This window comes from Meles meles, chromosome 10 (assembly GCF_922984935.1).
Source record: "Meles meles chromosome 10, mMelMel3.1 paternal haplotype, whole genome shotgun sequence".
NCBI lineage: Eukaryota > Metazoa > Chordata > Mammalia > Carnivora > Mustelidae > Meles > Meles meles.
Window position 1 is genome coordinate 22516995 of NC_060075.1, and position 15100 is coordinate 22532094.

General features: G+C 42.1%; 1 protein-coding gene across 2 annotated transcripts in view; it reads right to left on the bottom strand.

Annotated features, from left to right (window-relative positions):
• Positions 1–801: 801 nt before the first annotated feature.
• The window catches only part of KLHDC10 (kelch domain containing 10), a 64829-nt gene continuing 50530 nt past the window's right edge, over positions 802–15100 (bottom strand). For both annotated transcript variants that reach the window (XM_046020855.1, XM_046020854.1), the window contains 7 exons: positions 14728–14882; positions 12172–12320; positions 10471–10555; positions 9126–9192; positions 8550–8597; positions 6633–6772; positions 802–5977 (listed from right to left, as the gene is read on the bottom strand). In XM_046020855.1, the coding sequence (XP_045876811.1) occupies positions 5768–5977; positions 6633–6772; positions 8550–8597; positions 9126–9192; positions 10471–10555; positions 12172–12320; positions 14728–14882 (854 nt within the window). In that variant the 3' untranslated portion in view covers positions 802–5767. The remainder of the gene's footprint in view (positions 5978–6632; positions 6773–8549; positions 8598–9125; positions 9193–10470; positions 10556–12171; positions 12321–14727; positions 14883–15100) is intronic.

Below are 15100 nucleotides of genomic sequence, written 5' to 3' on the forward strand. Positions count from 1 at the left end.
ATGTTTTCCTCTCGCTGGCTTATATTGTAATAGCTAAGATTATTAGTCCCCAGAGGGTATATTTAATCCAATGGTTTGTCGACGGAAACCCTGAAAGCTAAGAGGCGTGTGTGCAGTTCTGGATGGGAGACCTTCCAAGTGACTAGACTTGGAGTGTCCGCACCGATGCCAGACTTCAGAGCTCGCAGAAAAGCACTGCTGGGAGAGGGATCCTAGTAGACGGTGATGCGACACAAAGCAGAGGTTTTGGAAGCATTTGGAAGCATTTGGAAGACCAAGGCCAGAACTGGGAACTGTGGTTTCATCCCTAAGGGACCCCTGCGAAGGGCTCAGCTCCTCCTGGGTCTCTTCCCTTGAATCGTAAACAGTTGTGACTCCATATGTAAAGATTCATATTTTCCCTTTGAATTTCCTTATAGCTCCTCCAGCTCTTCAGAAATGTCTTGACGCATCCACACAAACTCGGCTAGTGGTAGTTCGGGGAGTACGCAGGGTGGGACAGGGAAAGGAAAAGGGAGCGTGACCTGCCCCCATAGTCACTCACTCTTCTGCTGATGTCCTGAGGGGAACAGCGTTCTGTTGAGGGGGCGGCTGTGTGTCCACGAGTTCCAGACAGTGAGCAGAGGGAAGGAGCCACAGCAGGCAGCGGTGGAAGGCAGATGACTCACAGGTATTACAAAGAAAAGTGGGCCCTGCTGGGTCAGGAAAGGAGCGGCGGAGGTGGGTGGACCGAGGCTCCCGTCCCAGCGGTGAGCTCACATACACGCAAATGACCGTCAATCAAGGCAGCCTTGCGCCAAATCGATTTGGATAAGATTTATTGATCAGATTGTTTTTAGAAAACCAACAGCAAAACACTGACAAGGTACATAAATACAGATTGGACATTTTAGGGTAAATTCACTATTTTTCCTACTTGCCTGTAGGAAACCAGGTAAGGTGGAGAAGCTGTCCTGATCATATGGCATGCACACCAGACTGCAAAAGGACTTCCACACTATTGAACAGGACTGTGGCAAATAGCTTGAAAAGTAAGGCAAGCATCGTGTGTGGCCTAAGCGCACCCTGTACGGAGAGCCAAGCCCAGGCCTGCCCTCAGAGACTGCGTGACAGGTTTCCCTTTCTTGCCTAGGTTCTTCCAGTCAAATCCTCATCAGCAGGTGCCTTTATAGGGAGATGCCTGGCGCTGTCCCTGCTCAGACTCTGTGTACAATGAAGTGGCTCTGGAGAAAGTCAGTGTGTTTCTGATGCCTCCTTTGTATTCTAAATGTGCAACTAGTAAAACAGCAATTACTACACCTTGGTGAACCTGCCTCTGACTCACCCTGTACACTGACTGAGCAGGGCCTTTAAAAAACTTCTAGCAAGTGAAAAAAAAAAAAAAAAAGATAAAATCATGAAAATTAGACTAAAAAGATGGTACCACTTTTGAAGCACACCTCAGAACTTCTTTTTGTAACCCCAGGTAAGAGAAGAGGTCGCTTTCTGGCAAATCCAGTGACCTCGGAAGGGAAACGCCGTCGCCGGCATGATCTGCACAACACACACCGAGTACGGAGCCCTGCCGAGCCCGCCTCAGGCGCTGCCAACACTCCGGGGGCCCCGAGGAATCTGGGGAACCAAAGCATTTGAAGCTAACAGAGACCAATCTGGGGAGCTCATGATCACGGGACCATAAACCCTCATCCGTCCTGGAGCTCAATGCCAGAACAATGAAGAGAAGGAAAATGGCTTTTTGTGTTACATCAGAGTGCTGGCAGCTAGACAAATGAGTAATGGTGCCACTTTCTAAACATCTGTGAGACCACATAAAAACAAACCGCTTTTACAGAATGAAGACCAACATAGACTTCCAGGATAATTCAACCTTTCCTACATGCCAAGCTATATGGCTGGAAAGGGTATTTCCAAAGGGAAAATAAGGCTCCTGCAGGAACAGAGGAAATGCAAGTATCTGTCAAGAGCCAAAGAAATGTGTTCAAATGATGGGATTTCCTCTGCTTCACACACAGTAGCTGTTTCTTCCCACAGGCGCTGAGAGCTCTTTGGTGGTTAGAGGGTAGACAGCCTAGAACTCAGGGCAGGAACACTACGCCAAAGCAGAGGAGTGAGGAGTTAACATCCCAACTCAGGATTACCACCCATGGGTCCTAATTTCAGCGTTCAACAGCTGTCATCAAATTGACAATGACGGCTAATAGGGCTGCTTATATGCTTGCTGGTTTCTAGCCCTCCGTGATTCTTCTTTTTCATTTCTAACTACTTATTAGCCCCACTCCACTAAAAAGGAGGTGCTTGTGGGAAAGGGCTAGGGAGGAAGAATATAAATGAATCAATTGTTTGATAGAAAAGTTGAAACACTGATTAATTATGAATTTCAATTATCTGTGCTTTACCCTAGCTACCCTGGGTAACCAAAGGTCACTGTTAATAAACCTTTTGCTTAGAAAAGTTAATGTTTATTATTATACGTTTAAATCTAGCTATGTAATGGAAATGAATAATTTAGAGCAAATTTTTACACCAAGTCACTAGGGCCCTGAAAAAAAAATTCTGCCAGTGGAAAGGATTTCAGTTTGGCCCCTGAAGAACAGTTAAAATTTCCATCTACTCTATATTGGTTTATAGATTTTCCAGAATGTGGAAAATATTTTATTAAATGAAGAAAGCATCATTGTCTTCATTTAATAACGTATTATGTTCACAGATAAATTAGTATATACATGGGAAAACTGATAGTATTAAATATTAGGCTTTAATTCTCCATTTAGGAAATTCCTTACAGGTAGACTTCCCTTTTTGTGGGCAAAGAAATGTAGGAAGATACGCACACATGAGATAGTACAAAGATGACTGGGGAAAAGTCTCAACTCTAACAAGCCCAAGGAATAAAAAGTCTTTAAGAGCTGGAGTAAGAAAACACAGACTTGAAGATCCAGACTGACCAAGAGTTGGTTTATGCTAGCTGATCACATCTCACATTCTTGAGATAAGTTGACTCTAAAGCAATGAGCTGGCTTCCCCAAGGCAGATTAAAAAAAAAAAAAAGTAGTCTACCTGCTTTATAGTTACACCCTATATATAATCTGTATATATTCATATGTGTTTCTATATATTGCACTTCAATTTACAGGACTGCAGTAAGATGGCAGGGAGTGCCTCAAAGAGGCAGAGAAGCAGCAGGCATAAACCTTCCTAAACCAAGTAACAGTGTCAGGAATTCAGGGCGCTGGTTACAGGTATACTAAAGGGCTGGGGACCCCCTATATAAAATTCTAGTCATGTACATTTAAGTCATCATACACACAGTCTCATTTGGCATCCAGAACATGTGCATATGTGTGGTTCTATAGCACTCTGAGCTGGTCACACCACATCCTTTTCACTAGTATTATATTAAAAGAAGACACTTAGACCAAGGATATGTACTTTTATAAAAACATCACATACAAGGTCTTGGATGTCAGGCCTCCAAAAGTCTACCTCAAAGAAGACTGCCCTCAGAAGGCTTAAATCCTTTTTTGCTAGCAAGTGTGGATTGAACTAGACTCTCTTTCTAGCTCTCCAGTGTAGCAAAGCTAGAGATCTGCTTATTTCCCAAGGAGCATGGGAAGATAAGAACAGAGGCTGAGCATTCAGGCTTTGGTCCCTATATAAATCCATGACAAAAATCCTTTTACCACCCTAGATAGCACTTATTGAACTGGATATAGTCCACCAAATAGCCAGAGACCAGGCTGGAGTCATGCAGCAAAGCCTTGTCTTGAACTCATGGCGCTGCTCAAACTGACTTGCTCTGGAGAGAGCTCCTCACTGGAGTAGGCTACGCAGTGGGTGGTAAGAGACTAAATGTCAAACAGACTTGGTCATGGCAAGATGGGGGGGACCTCTAGAGGAGTTGCTCCTTCTCCTCCTCTGGCCCTTACCCCTCAATACCCCCAAAAGGACCCAAACTCACAGGGGAGTGGTATGCTAAGACCTTGCAGACTATGGGCACCATGAACTCAACCCAGCATGGGTGGGATGTTCTAATAAGGCATGGAAGTTAAAAGTCCAAGTCTAGAGACCACAGTTTTCTCTTCCCCGGAACTCAACAATGGATGGTAACTTTAGCCACAACTCAAAAGTGATTTTAAATCCACACATGAGCTAAAGAGATCCCTTCTGGGATGAAGGAGAAAAGAAGAGTAACTTTGAAAGCTAAGTGGAAAAGAGGCACTTAAAGGAAAAAATATGTCCCAAGTCTCCCATCTGAGTCTCCTGTTGTGAGGTGACCAATGGGATGATCAGCGCTGTGCCTTCTCGTACGCCTGCAGCACCTGGCGAACACCTGAGGACTTCCAAATGCTCACATCTCGGTGACTTGCTCAACTATCTAGCAGCCTGATGGCAAAGAAGTGAAAATTTAGGTCACTCCTTTCTTAGAGTTAAAATACAAAACAAAACAAAACAAAAACTCAGAACTAAAACTTCACACCAAAAAACTAATGATCCTCAGTTTCATTCCTTCCTCATGCTAGTTTTTAAAATGATACTTAGTTCATCGGGAAGGATGACTTGTGGCTTCCCCCACCCCACCAAGACCTTTTATCCAATAACTAGACAATTACTCACAGCACCATGCACATTAAAAGCAGACAAAAAAGGGAGACAATAAACTAAGGGAAAAATCAAGGACCAGTTGGCTTTCCAGAGATAAAACCTGTTGCCTGAGAAAATGGCAGGTGTGTGGCCCAGTGTCAGAAAAGAAACAGCTGTGAAAAGGAAGTGGCCAATATGACCGTTGGGCCTCACAGTCTGCCGCCGAGGCCCTCCCTGCCCTGCTCTTCTCTGGCCTCCTACAAGCTTCTTTATGTCCCAGGGCATTTATGCCACACATTTAGGGTCTACAAGTCCCCCTATGAAGAAGTCAAAGAGATACTTGAAACCAGGAAAAAGCACAGGAGAATTTTGAAACTGCCCAGAATGAAGAACTTTGACCACCATAAATTCCTTGATTTGAAACGTTCTTGGTGCCATAATTTCTAAGAGCCACAATAAACCACACAACTACAACACACACGTAAGCCTTGTGACGAGCCAAATCTAACCATTGCTGGCACCGTAAGGATGAGAAAAGAAATCACTAATCAAGAGTTGCTGAGCTGCTTGACTTTCCTCCAAAGTCAAAGGATGGGTTTGGGTATCTATGCAGCAAGACGTCAACCAGTGCTGCCATCAGACCCAGCTACTCAATTAGCAGCATCTTGGAAAACAGTAAGTTAAACATCTAGGTTTGCATATAACCCGCACGATTCTCAAGGTTAACCTTCCTGTTCTATCCTGAACTTCTCATTGTTGTGGCTAGACTTAAATATTTAAAAATTTTATTTATTTATTTTTTTGTCAATGATGCTGCTTTAATTTGTAGAGCATTGGCTAACATGGTCATAGTTTCAGAGTTCCTTTAAAAAATTATCCTATCTTGATTCACAACATTATTAAGGTACCTTCAGACTTTCCCTCAACTCCATCAAGGAAGAGGGAGTATGTGAGTATGTGTGCGTGTGTGTTGGGGCAGGAGGGGGAGAAGCAAAGAAAGAAGCACAAGGGAAAGTGAGATTTCCATAAACTTAAAACCGATTTACAGAAAGGCATCTGATGTATTTTCTGAATAAGGCCTTGATCAGGGTAACCAATCCTCTTTGTAGCACATTCTACACTGCCCATAAATAAAGGAGTCTCTTTAAATTAACATTTCCAGTATCAATGAACAGTCCAGAAATCCTCATTTCAAGCGCTCGATGAGTCCCTGTGTGAGTCCAAGGTGCAGAAGCTGTGTTCGGGAGAGGTTTGCTAGGTTAGGGAAGGCCGCGAGCAGCTTCTCCCATGCCAGTTCCAGCAGGCTAGGTACCACCAGCCAGATCTTAAACAATGACCCAGTCCGTTTGTTTTCATGGATGTTCACCACTCCTCCGTGAATGTACATGCAACCAGCCTGTGAACAAATGGCAGTCAAAAGAGGATAAATTCAAATGGGAAAGAAACAGATACTGAGGCTGAAGAGTCAGCAAAAAATTGCCCATTAGGCCAAAGTGAGATGAGGTGAAGCAAAAAAGAATTTCTCACCGATCCCAACACAGAGATCAAGAAGGGTTTAAATAATGAATGAGTTACTAGGAGAAAACTGTAGCTTTTTTCTTTTTCTTTCCTTTTTTCTTTTCTTTTCTTTTTTTTTTTTTTAACTTCAGCAGACATTAAACTAACATTATATGAAGTATTCTCAGTGCCAAATACTGGGAATACAAAGATGAAAATAAAGGCCCTTGCCTTCGTGAAACTAGTGGGATCTTTAACAGGCTTCGTGGGGATAGAGCTATTCTGCCCTCCCAGAAGACAGCTTTTCTGTCCCTGCCAGGGCCTGAATGCCACACGCAGCCATCCTTTCACATTTCTGCTGCTTTTAAACTGTGTATATGGTTTCTCTCCCCTTTTCTCAGAAGGAGAGTTAGCTTTGTCCTGAAGAAAGTTGTAGAAACCCATTCTTAACTCAAGATTGTTAACTGCAGAATCTTTTTCTCTTGCTAACTTTGCTGAAAAGATTTCCTTATCACCTGCAACTATGTAAGGAAGGTAAGAAAACAAAAACTTACCGGTGTAACAGCTGCACAGTGAAAATAAACTGGCTCGGGCATGGTAGCCGGGAGCTTCACCCACTGAAAAGTCTGCAGGTTCAACTTCCAGATATCTCCCAGGATCACTTCTCCGTTATAGCCCCCACAAATAAACACATCTATCAAGAAAAGAGAGACCCCGGCTCACACAAAAGAAAAGAGACATGGTAACACCATGTTTCGTAGTAGATCACCCAGCGAGCTGACAGGGGACCAGTTCTGTGCATCTCCTCCAGCAGATGACTGTGGCTGGGTGGTCCTCTCCAGCTGCTGTCTTGTCCTTCAGTAAAGTATGGACACTGTGCTAGGATCTTTGCTAGGACTAGGGATGCAAGTCTCTAAGCAGGCTTCATGTCTGGGTCCTCAAATCCAAATACCTATAGGTGCCAGGCACAGGAAGTGAATGCACAAGAAGGTCCAGGGAAAGCAAGCCAACAGGAGTGCACACACTCTAAAGGGGGAGATGGTGATGCAGCGCCAGCTGACTGATACCATGTGGAACTTAAGGCCCACAACTGCCAGATCTTCTGATTTTTCCACAGAAGCTGGAAATCTGGATTTTTTTTTTTCCTAAGGGAAACATTTTGATTTTTAAGTGTTATCCGCTAATCCAAAAAAATTTAAGACACATACGAGCCAGACAAAACATAACTGCAGGCCACCAGTTTGCAAATTCTTCTTTCAAATAATGTTCTAGAAAGGATGGATATTTGTCTGCGCATAAAGACAAACGTCCTCTATGCAGACATTTAACCTGAGGAGAAACATTCACTGCAACGTTCAGTTCGGGGGCATAAAAGTGGTTCTTCCAAGCTTTCTTCAGCCAAAGGAGGACAGTATGAATCCCCATTTGATCTACACAGTTCTTTCTTTCAACCTTCCCAAAAATCAAAGGTTTTTCATCATTGTTGTTGCTTTGTTTTTGTAAAGTTAGATAGTTATAACTGGTCAGCTTGTAACAGTCAAATGAAATGCCCCAAACTAAGACTGAATTCCACTGGTACAGTATCCAGCTTCAATGGATGAAATGAGGAGATGTCTTCATTCAGGTCTAGATCAAGCTCAAGCCAATACTTAATTAAACTATAAAACACACTGGAAACTTTTTTGGCTAAGATTCAAGAAAAGTTCAGCGCCAAGGCAATACTTTGAGAGGCAAAGCTGAACAACGCCGCGATCTACACATCTTATCCCGAAGCAGAAGCATCATAAAAAGCAGCTCTGTACTGGAGACGGCAACATAATCCTAGTTAAATCCCAACTAAACTGCTGAAAGGATATGGGCTCTCAAACTCACTTATACACACCTTCCCCCCAGGAAAAATGGAAGGGGGTGTACCAAACTATAAAATAAGCTGTAAATTAGAAGACAGGAGGGTTGTCCAAAGAGGAGTCATTTATCACACTCGGACGAGGTAGGCACAGCTCCTTTGGGAAGCCAGACAAAGCCTCTGTTGTAATACAGCCAAAGAATGAGCTAAGAGTCCTATTTGGCATCAGACAGAGCACAGAATAAACTTTATGAAATACCACTCTGAAGGAGTTACTGTAATTTTAATACTATGTCCACCAAGGTATCAATTATATGTCAAGATTATCAGTATTACCCACCATAACCACAGACAGCTTTGGGGTGGGGTGCTGAAAGGTCAGCCCGTATAAGAAAAGTTTATTTATTGCCAGTCTTTGAGTTCTCTGGTAACTGAGGGAACCCAGACACCCCACTCATGTACCTGATGAAAACTGCTAAAAGAAGCATAACTTTGTGGATTTCCCTTAAGTTTAAACTGTAAGAAATAGACTCTTCTCAAAATTATGCCCTTTATATACACATAAAGACATTCTCAGCACATACAATTATAAAAATGGAACTAGAATGTTCTTTAGAAACCTTACCATTTTTTATTTGAACACAACTGTGACATCTTCGGGCTGCAGGAAAACCTACCAAACACATAATAAACACAGAAATTCCATCATTCACAGAAAAATTAAGACTAATGCTGATGTGCTATGGTGAAAGACACACTAGGAATAACTCTTAAACACTTAAAACAATCCCATTTTTGCATTAAGCAAACACTGACTAGTCCTTCCAATCCTTCCTTATTTCACACTAAAATAAAGCCATCCAAGTCTCACTGTAACCATACAACATTCAGGTGCCAGGGGAGCAAATCGGGATGGTAGGGGAAGGAGTTAATGGTTTTTCCAAGTCCTTTTACCCACAAAAAGATGAGTGGATCTTGATTCAAGTGTCTGCTTCCTAACCCACCCACATTTCCCTGATTCCACAGAATGCAATAATCCCCATTAAAATTCTCTGCACAATTACAGAGGAAGAATAATAACTGGACCAGCGTAACATATTTTACTTGTCATGTAACTCAATAAGAGTACTTTCCCCCTTCAAAACAAGTAAAAATGAAAATATATTTACTAAAGATAAGTGGATCAATATTTTCAATTTACCTATTTTTTCATGGGGTTTTGTGGCAATTTCCTCCCATGCGTTTGTTTCAAGGTTGTATGCATGGATCTTGGGGAGAAAAAAAAAAAGAAAGAAGAATCACACATGTAATTTTAGCTAGCCTGAAAACTGGATTTTTTTTTTTAATATTTTATTTATTTGACAGAGAGAAATCACAACTAGGCAGAGAGGCAGGCAGAGAGAGAGGAGGAAGCAGGCTCCCCGCGGAGCAGAGAGCCCGATGTGGGGCTCGATCTCAGGACACCAGGACCATGACCCGAGCCGAAGGCAGAGGCTTTAACCCACTGAGCCACCCAGGCGCCCCGAAAACTGGATTTTTTAATAACAGCCTATACAAACACGTATTCTTAGTTGGAAAGTCTTCATTTCTTCTGACTTTCTCCAATCTTCCCTAATACTAAAGAAGGCAAAACATTAAATGATACAGTGAAAGTTAAACAGATACAGGATTCCAATTTTTTTTTAATCACAGAAAAAAGAACAGTTGGAATTCTGCAACTGTCACATTTTTTACAACGAACATTTATCATTTTTATACCAGAAAGAAAGTAAGTGTTGATAAGAAAATAGGAGAATGCAGTTTTGACAAAACTTGAAAAAGACCGATAAAGTGCCAAAACAGCCCAGGGGCTCTGTAGCCTAATCTAGATTTCTCCTGGGAGATGTTGATTTAGCAACACCACAGGAGTGGAGGAATAAAAACCCATCAGAGCGCAGTTGCCTACAGATGCATAGTCTTAGACCTGCAAAGTTCTTTCTAGATACACAGCACTGACGATGACAGAGCTGTGACATCCTGAGCGTCATGGTTCTAGTTCTCATTAGTTTCTCCATACGAGCTACTATCTCTTCCTTTTAGTCACTTCCCCCAACCAGCTTCTGCCGGGGATAATTCTCATGTATTTTCAGAGTGTGATCGATACAATGGTCAACTAGAAAGCGTATCAGGGACAGAGTATGGCCATATGTTATAAAGAGCATGTAATATAAAACGGGTGTTAAGGGGCGCCTGGGTGGCTCAGTGGGTTAAGCCTCTGCCTTCGGCTCAGGTCGTGATCTCAGGGTCCTGGGATCGAGTGCCGCATTGGGCTCTCTGCTTGGTAGGGAGCCTGCTTCCTCCTCTCTCTGCCTACCTCTCTGCCTACTTGTGATCTCTCTTTGTCAAATAAATAAATAAAATCTTAAAACAAACAAACAAACAAACAAACAGGTGTTAAGAAACTGTTCCAAAATTCAAGTATCTATAGTCCCAGAATTATCTTACTTAGTATGAAACATGCCTCTCTCTGTCCTTTTCTCTCTCATTATTATTATTTTTAAATATACCTTGTTTAAGGAATAAGCTGTCCAGGAAGTACCACCTCCCAAGATGTAAATCCTCTGCCCATCATGTGCAATTTCATGTCTGTATCTGAAAACATACATAAAATCTGTTTATAATGAAGTGAAAAATGATCTACCTAAGATTTTGCCATAAGGCTTCTGTTGGATAATTATTCATAGTAATAAATTGTTAGAAATAATCTAAGTGTTTAACAATAGTGAATTGGTTAAATGAATTACAGAATAGACATAAAGTGGATTAGCGTGCAACCAGTAAGAATGTAGACAGAGAGGACAGTTAACATTCAAGAACTCTTTCCATGTCATTAACTGGGGAAAAAAAAAAGTTATGTAAGAGCAGATAGGCTCTAATCCCATGAAAAATTTATACATACACAAATATGCACAGAAAATGACTACAGAGATAGATCCAAAATGTTAACCCTGGCTATCTCTAGATTTACATTTTATTTTTTCATTTTCTTCATTTTACTTATTTGTATTTTCCATATTTTCTAAAATCTTTTTGTGATAACTTTGTATAAGGGGGGGAAATTATTACAGAGTTCTTAAAAACTGATCTGTCTACATTTCATTAGAAACCCCACAGTATGGACTTTCAAATTAAGATGCTTATTTAATAGATACAAAGATATCAGGAAAATTCTGCCACATAGAACTGTGATTATGATGTGAAACACCTACCAGGACTTTTATCCAAGCAGTCTAGCTAGAAGCTGAAACAATTTATAATATGTCCATAAAATGATTCAAGAAGGCAACCATGTGAAAATGCTTTGAAAACTTAATCTATTTCCTCCTTTCCCTGAAGGCCCTGGTGCTGATAAAATAAATTACATCAAAATTATTCCAGCAGCAGCCCACCCCCCTGAGTCCTCACATGGTAGCTCTGCAAACATCAGCCCACTGCCATACTACAACAAAGATAAAGCCTTCCTTAGACCCTCTAGGCCATTTTGTTTAAAGGAAATGAAGAGATAACTGGATTCATCTAAACAAAGTGAATAAAAAAGTATTTACTGTCTTTGCTTTTAAACTGGAGAGGAAAAAAGTATTTCACAGAGTTTAATTCTAAGAGGCAAGTCCTAGCAGGAAAGAAAAGTGAAAGGCCTAGGACTGCTCCCAGAAAGTGGCTAGGAGCACCCTGTGATGTCTGCAAGCTTAACAGGGCACTTGAAATGAATGTCCTCCCTTCCTCTCATCCACCCATCCAACCACCACACCCCCTTCCCACCCTCCCCCCATCAATATTCACTGAGTACCACTATGGGAATTGAGTGTCACAGGCTCTCTGGGTATACAGCTGCGAGCAAATGAGCCAAAGAATCCCAATACGCAAGTTAAGAAGGCAAATCAAAAAGTAACTAGAAAGTGATTGTTTTGTCTGTAATATGGTATTTAATTACATTTGCTACCACTGGTTTCTTCTTCAAAGTGTTACTATCTTCCTAATGCAGGAAAAAAAGAGATATAAAAGGAAATACTATGAGAAAAAAATCTATGGTTAAGGGGGAAATATCATTCCTTAACCAGACGACCTTTCTTTAATACTGAACTGGGACCTACCAGCCAGTTGGCTATTTTAACCAGGCTGTAAGAGTCTTCGTCAAACCGTACTAGCAGTATTCAGAAAAAAGTCAAACTTAGCAAGAAAGAACAAATATGCTCGATCCTAGAACCTACCTCTCTTCTGGCAGATCACAGGACAGGTTGTTTGGTTTCAGTTGTGTCCACTCTCTTGTATTGAGATCTAGTTTGTGCAGATCTGTGCTGTAAATGTAGCCAGTTGTCCCTCCAAAAACATAGAGGGAGCCATTGATGATCGCCATGGCCTGGAGGGCAAGGAAAGGTGAATACCATTGATTCATTAATGCCTGATTAAAGAATACAAACGTATTCAATACCACAAAATGAGACTTCATGAAACTCTCTTCTACTTTTTAACGTTCCAAAATAGCAGGCCTTTAAAAGAGTATAGATTTGGGGAGAACCGAGGTCGCTCAGTAAGTTGAGCATCTGACTCTTGACTTAGGCTTAGGTCATGTCATGGTCCTAGGATCAAGCTCCATGTCATTGCGCTCCTTGCTCAGTGGGGAGTCTGCTTGTCCTTCTCCCTCTGCTCCTCCCCCAACTCGGGCTCTTTCCCTCTCTCACTCAAATAAATGAATAAAAAATAAAAAAATTTTTATTTGACAAAGAGAGACACAGTGAGAGAGGGAACACAAGCAGGGGGAGTGGGAGAGGGAGAAACAGGCTTCCTGCCAAGCAGGGAGCCCAATGTGGAGGCTTGATCCCAGGACCCTGGGATCATGCCCTGAGTGAAGGCAGACACTTAACAAATGAGCCACCCAGATGCCCCTAAAAAATAAAATCTTTTAAAAATATACCTAAAAGTAAACAAACAAATAAAAGATTAAAGATTTTTAGAGAACCCAGGGATCATTTTTAGAAGGGTAAAGCTTTGGGGTGCCTGGGTGGTGCAGTTGGTTAAGTGTCCTGCTCTTGGTTTTGGCTGAGGTCATGATCTCAGGGTTGTTAGATCAAGCCCTGCATCGGGCTGCTCAGCATGGAGTCTGCTTATGACTCTCTCTCCCCCTTCCTCTGCCCCTTCCCGACCACATGCACTCTCTATCTAATACATAAATCTTTAAAAAGAAAGAAAAGTTAAGAAAGAAAGGTAAATCTTTGCTCAACTACAAAGCAGTTCTACCTAGATAGGCAAGAGGACTGGATATCGTTTAGGGGTCCTGGCCAACCAAAAAATGTATACAGCATGGTCATGAACATTTCCACGCAAAGCTGCTTCTCTTTCTAAGCAGTGTTAAGAAAGACGCTCTCAGGAAGAAGCAGCAGATATGAAAATAAGGCACCAGAACCCCTTAAGTAAAATGTCTAAAGTTGGTAGTCCTAAAAATGTCACATTTTCCACCAGACTCCCGTCAGCATAAATTCTGCTTTTGTTATGGTCATTTCTCAGAGTTTTAATGCCTCCTCCAGTGGAATAGAGTTATCCAGTATGTACCTCTGCACATAGCTCAGGAGGTATTTATTATTAGCACTAACATTGGCCAGTTGAAAAAGAAGCTAAAGATGCTTTTAAGTTTAGCCCATTACTCTCCAAGGGTCGCTGATGTTGGAGGGTTGCTCCCTATCTTTTTGGATAGAACTTTTCAGACCTAAGGTTTGAAGCACTGGAATCTAACTAGAAACTAATGTCCACATAACCCGTGTTTTACTCAGATTGGCCTGTATTAAGTCCCTTCCAAGTGCAGATATTATCTACTCTACTACTTAGGTCTGAAAGTTCTCCAAAGAATCATACCATTTTAGAGATGACAGCACCTTGACCATATGTAGAGCCCGAACTCATTGGGGGTGGGAGTGGAGGCAGGGTGCGTCCTGATATTTAAAATACTTCTGTAGAGGGGCGCCCCGGTGGCTCAGTCAGTTAAGTGGCTGCTTTTGGATCAGGTCATGATCCCAGGGTCCTGGGATCGAATCCCGAATTGGGCTCCCTGCTCAGCAGGGAGTCTGCTTCTCTCTCTGCCCTGTCCCTGCTCATGCTTTCTGTCTCTCCCTCTCAAATAAATAAATAAAATCTTTTAAGAAAAATACTTCTGTATAGATCTAGGTCATGATCCCAAATTGAATTAGAAATAAAGAGTGAGGAAAAAAAGGAAAGAAGGTAAACCAGATTTGCAAATTATGACTTCACATCAGAACTGAAAAATCAGGGGGCGCCTGGGTGGCTCAGTCAGTTGAGCGCCTGATTCTTGGTTTCAACTCAGGCCATGATCTCAGGGTCTTGAGATCAAGTCCTGTGTGGTGCTGCATTCAGTGGGGAATCTGCTGGAAGATTCTCTCTCTCCCTCTGCCCTCCCCCCACTCATGTGTGTGCTCTCTCTCTTTCAAATAAATAAATTAAGGAAAACAGAAACAGAAACAAAAACCCTAGGGACCTGGGTGGCTCAGCCAGTCCTGGGATCCTGGGATCAAGCCCCTTGCTGGGGAGACTGCTTCTCCCTCTGCCTCTTCCCCTCCCCACAGACTCAGGCTCTCTCTCATCTCTCAAATAAATAAATAAAATCTTCTTGAAAAAATGAACTGAAAAATCAAATATTAAACAGTGAATTCATTCTCTGTTTAAAAAAAAATGTGGTAACAAATATTCTGACATTGTCCCTAGAACTAGAAAGATCTGCACTAATACATCCACCGTGATTGGCCACAGATTGGTACCTGTCCATATATACGGCTGGGTTTCTTCCCCCGACAGCTGAGTAAAGCCCATCTCTTATACTTCACATTACACACATGGACGTCATTGCCGTTGCTCTCACCGAACGGGATGCCTGTACCTCCAAACACCAGCAGGTTGTTTCCATGCAGCACAACTGGGGAAGGAGACGCACATGTCCATTATGCACTGGCTGCCTGCGGTATGTTCCCACGTAGACCCAGAATAACTGAGAGACTAAAAAAATGTCTGCTTTAATGCTCTCTCAGAAGGTAACTCAAACCACTGACATCTATCTACTATAAAGTTCTGCAGGAAAAGGCTTACTTCAAACTGCACGGACTAAACCATAAGGACAGCTCGTTGTTAGGTACG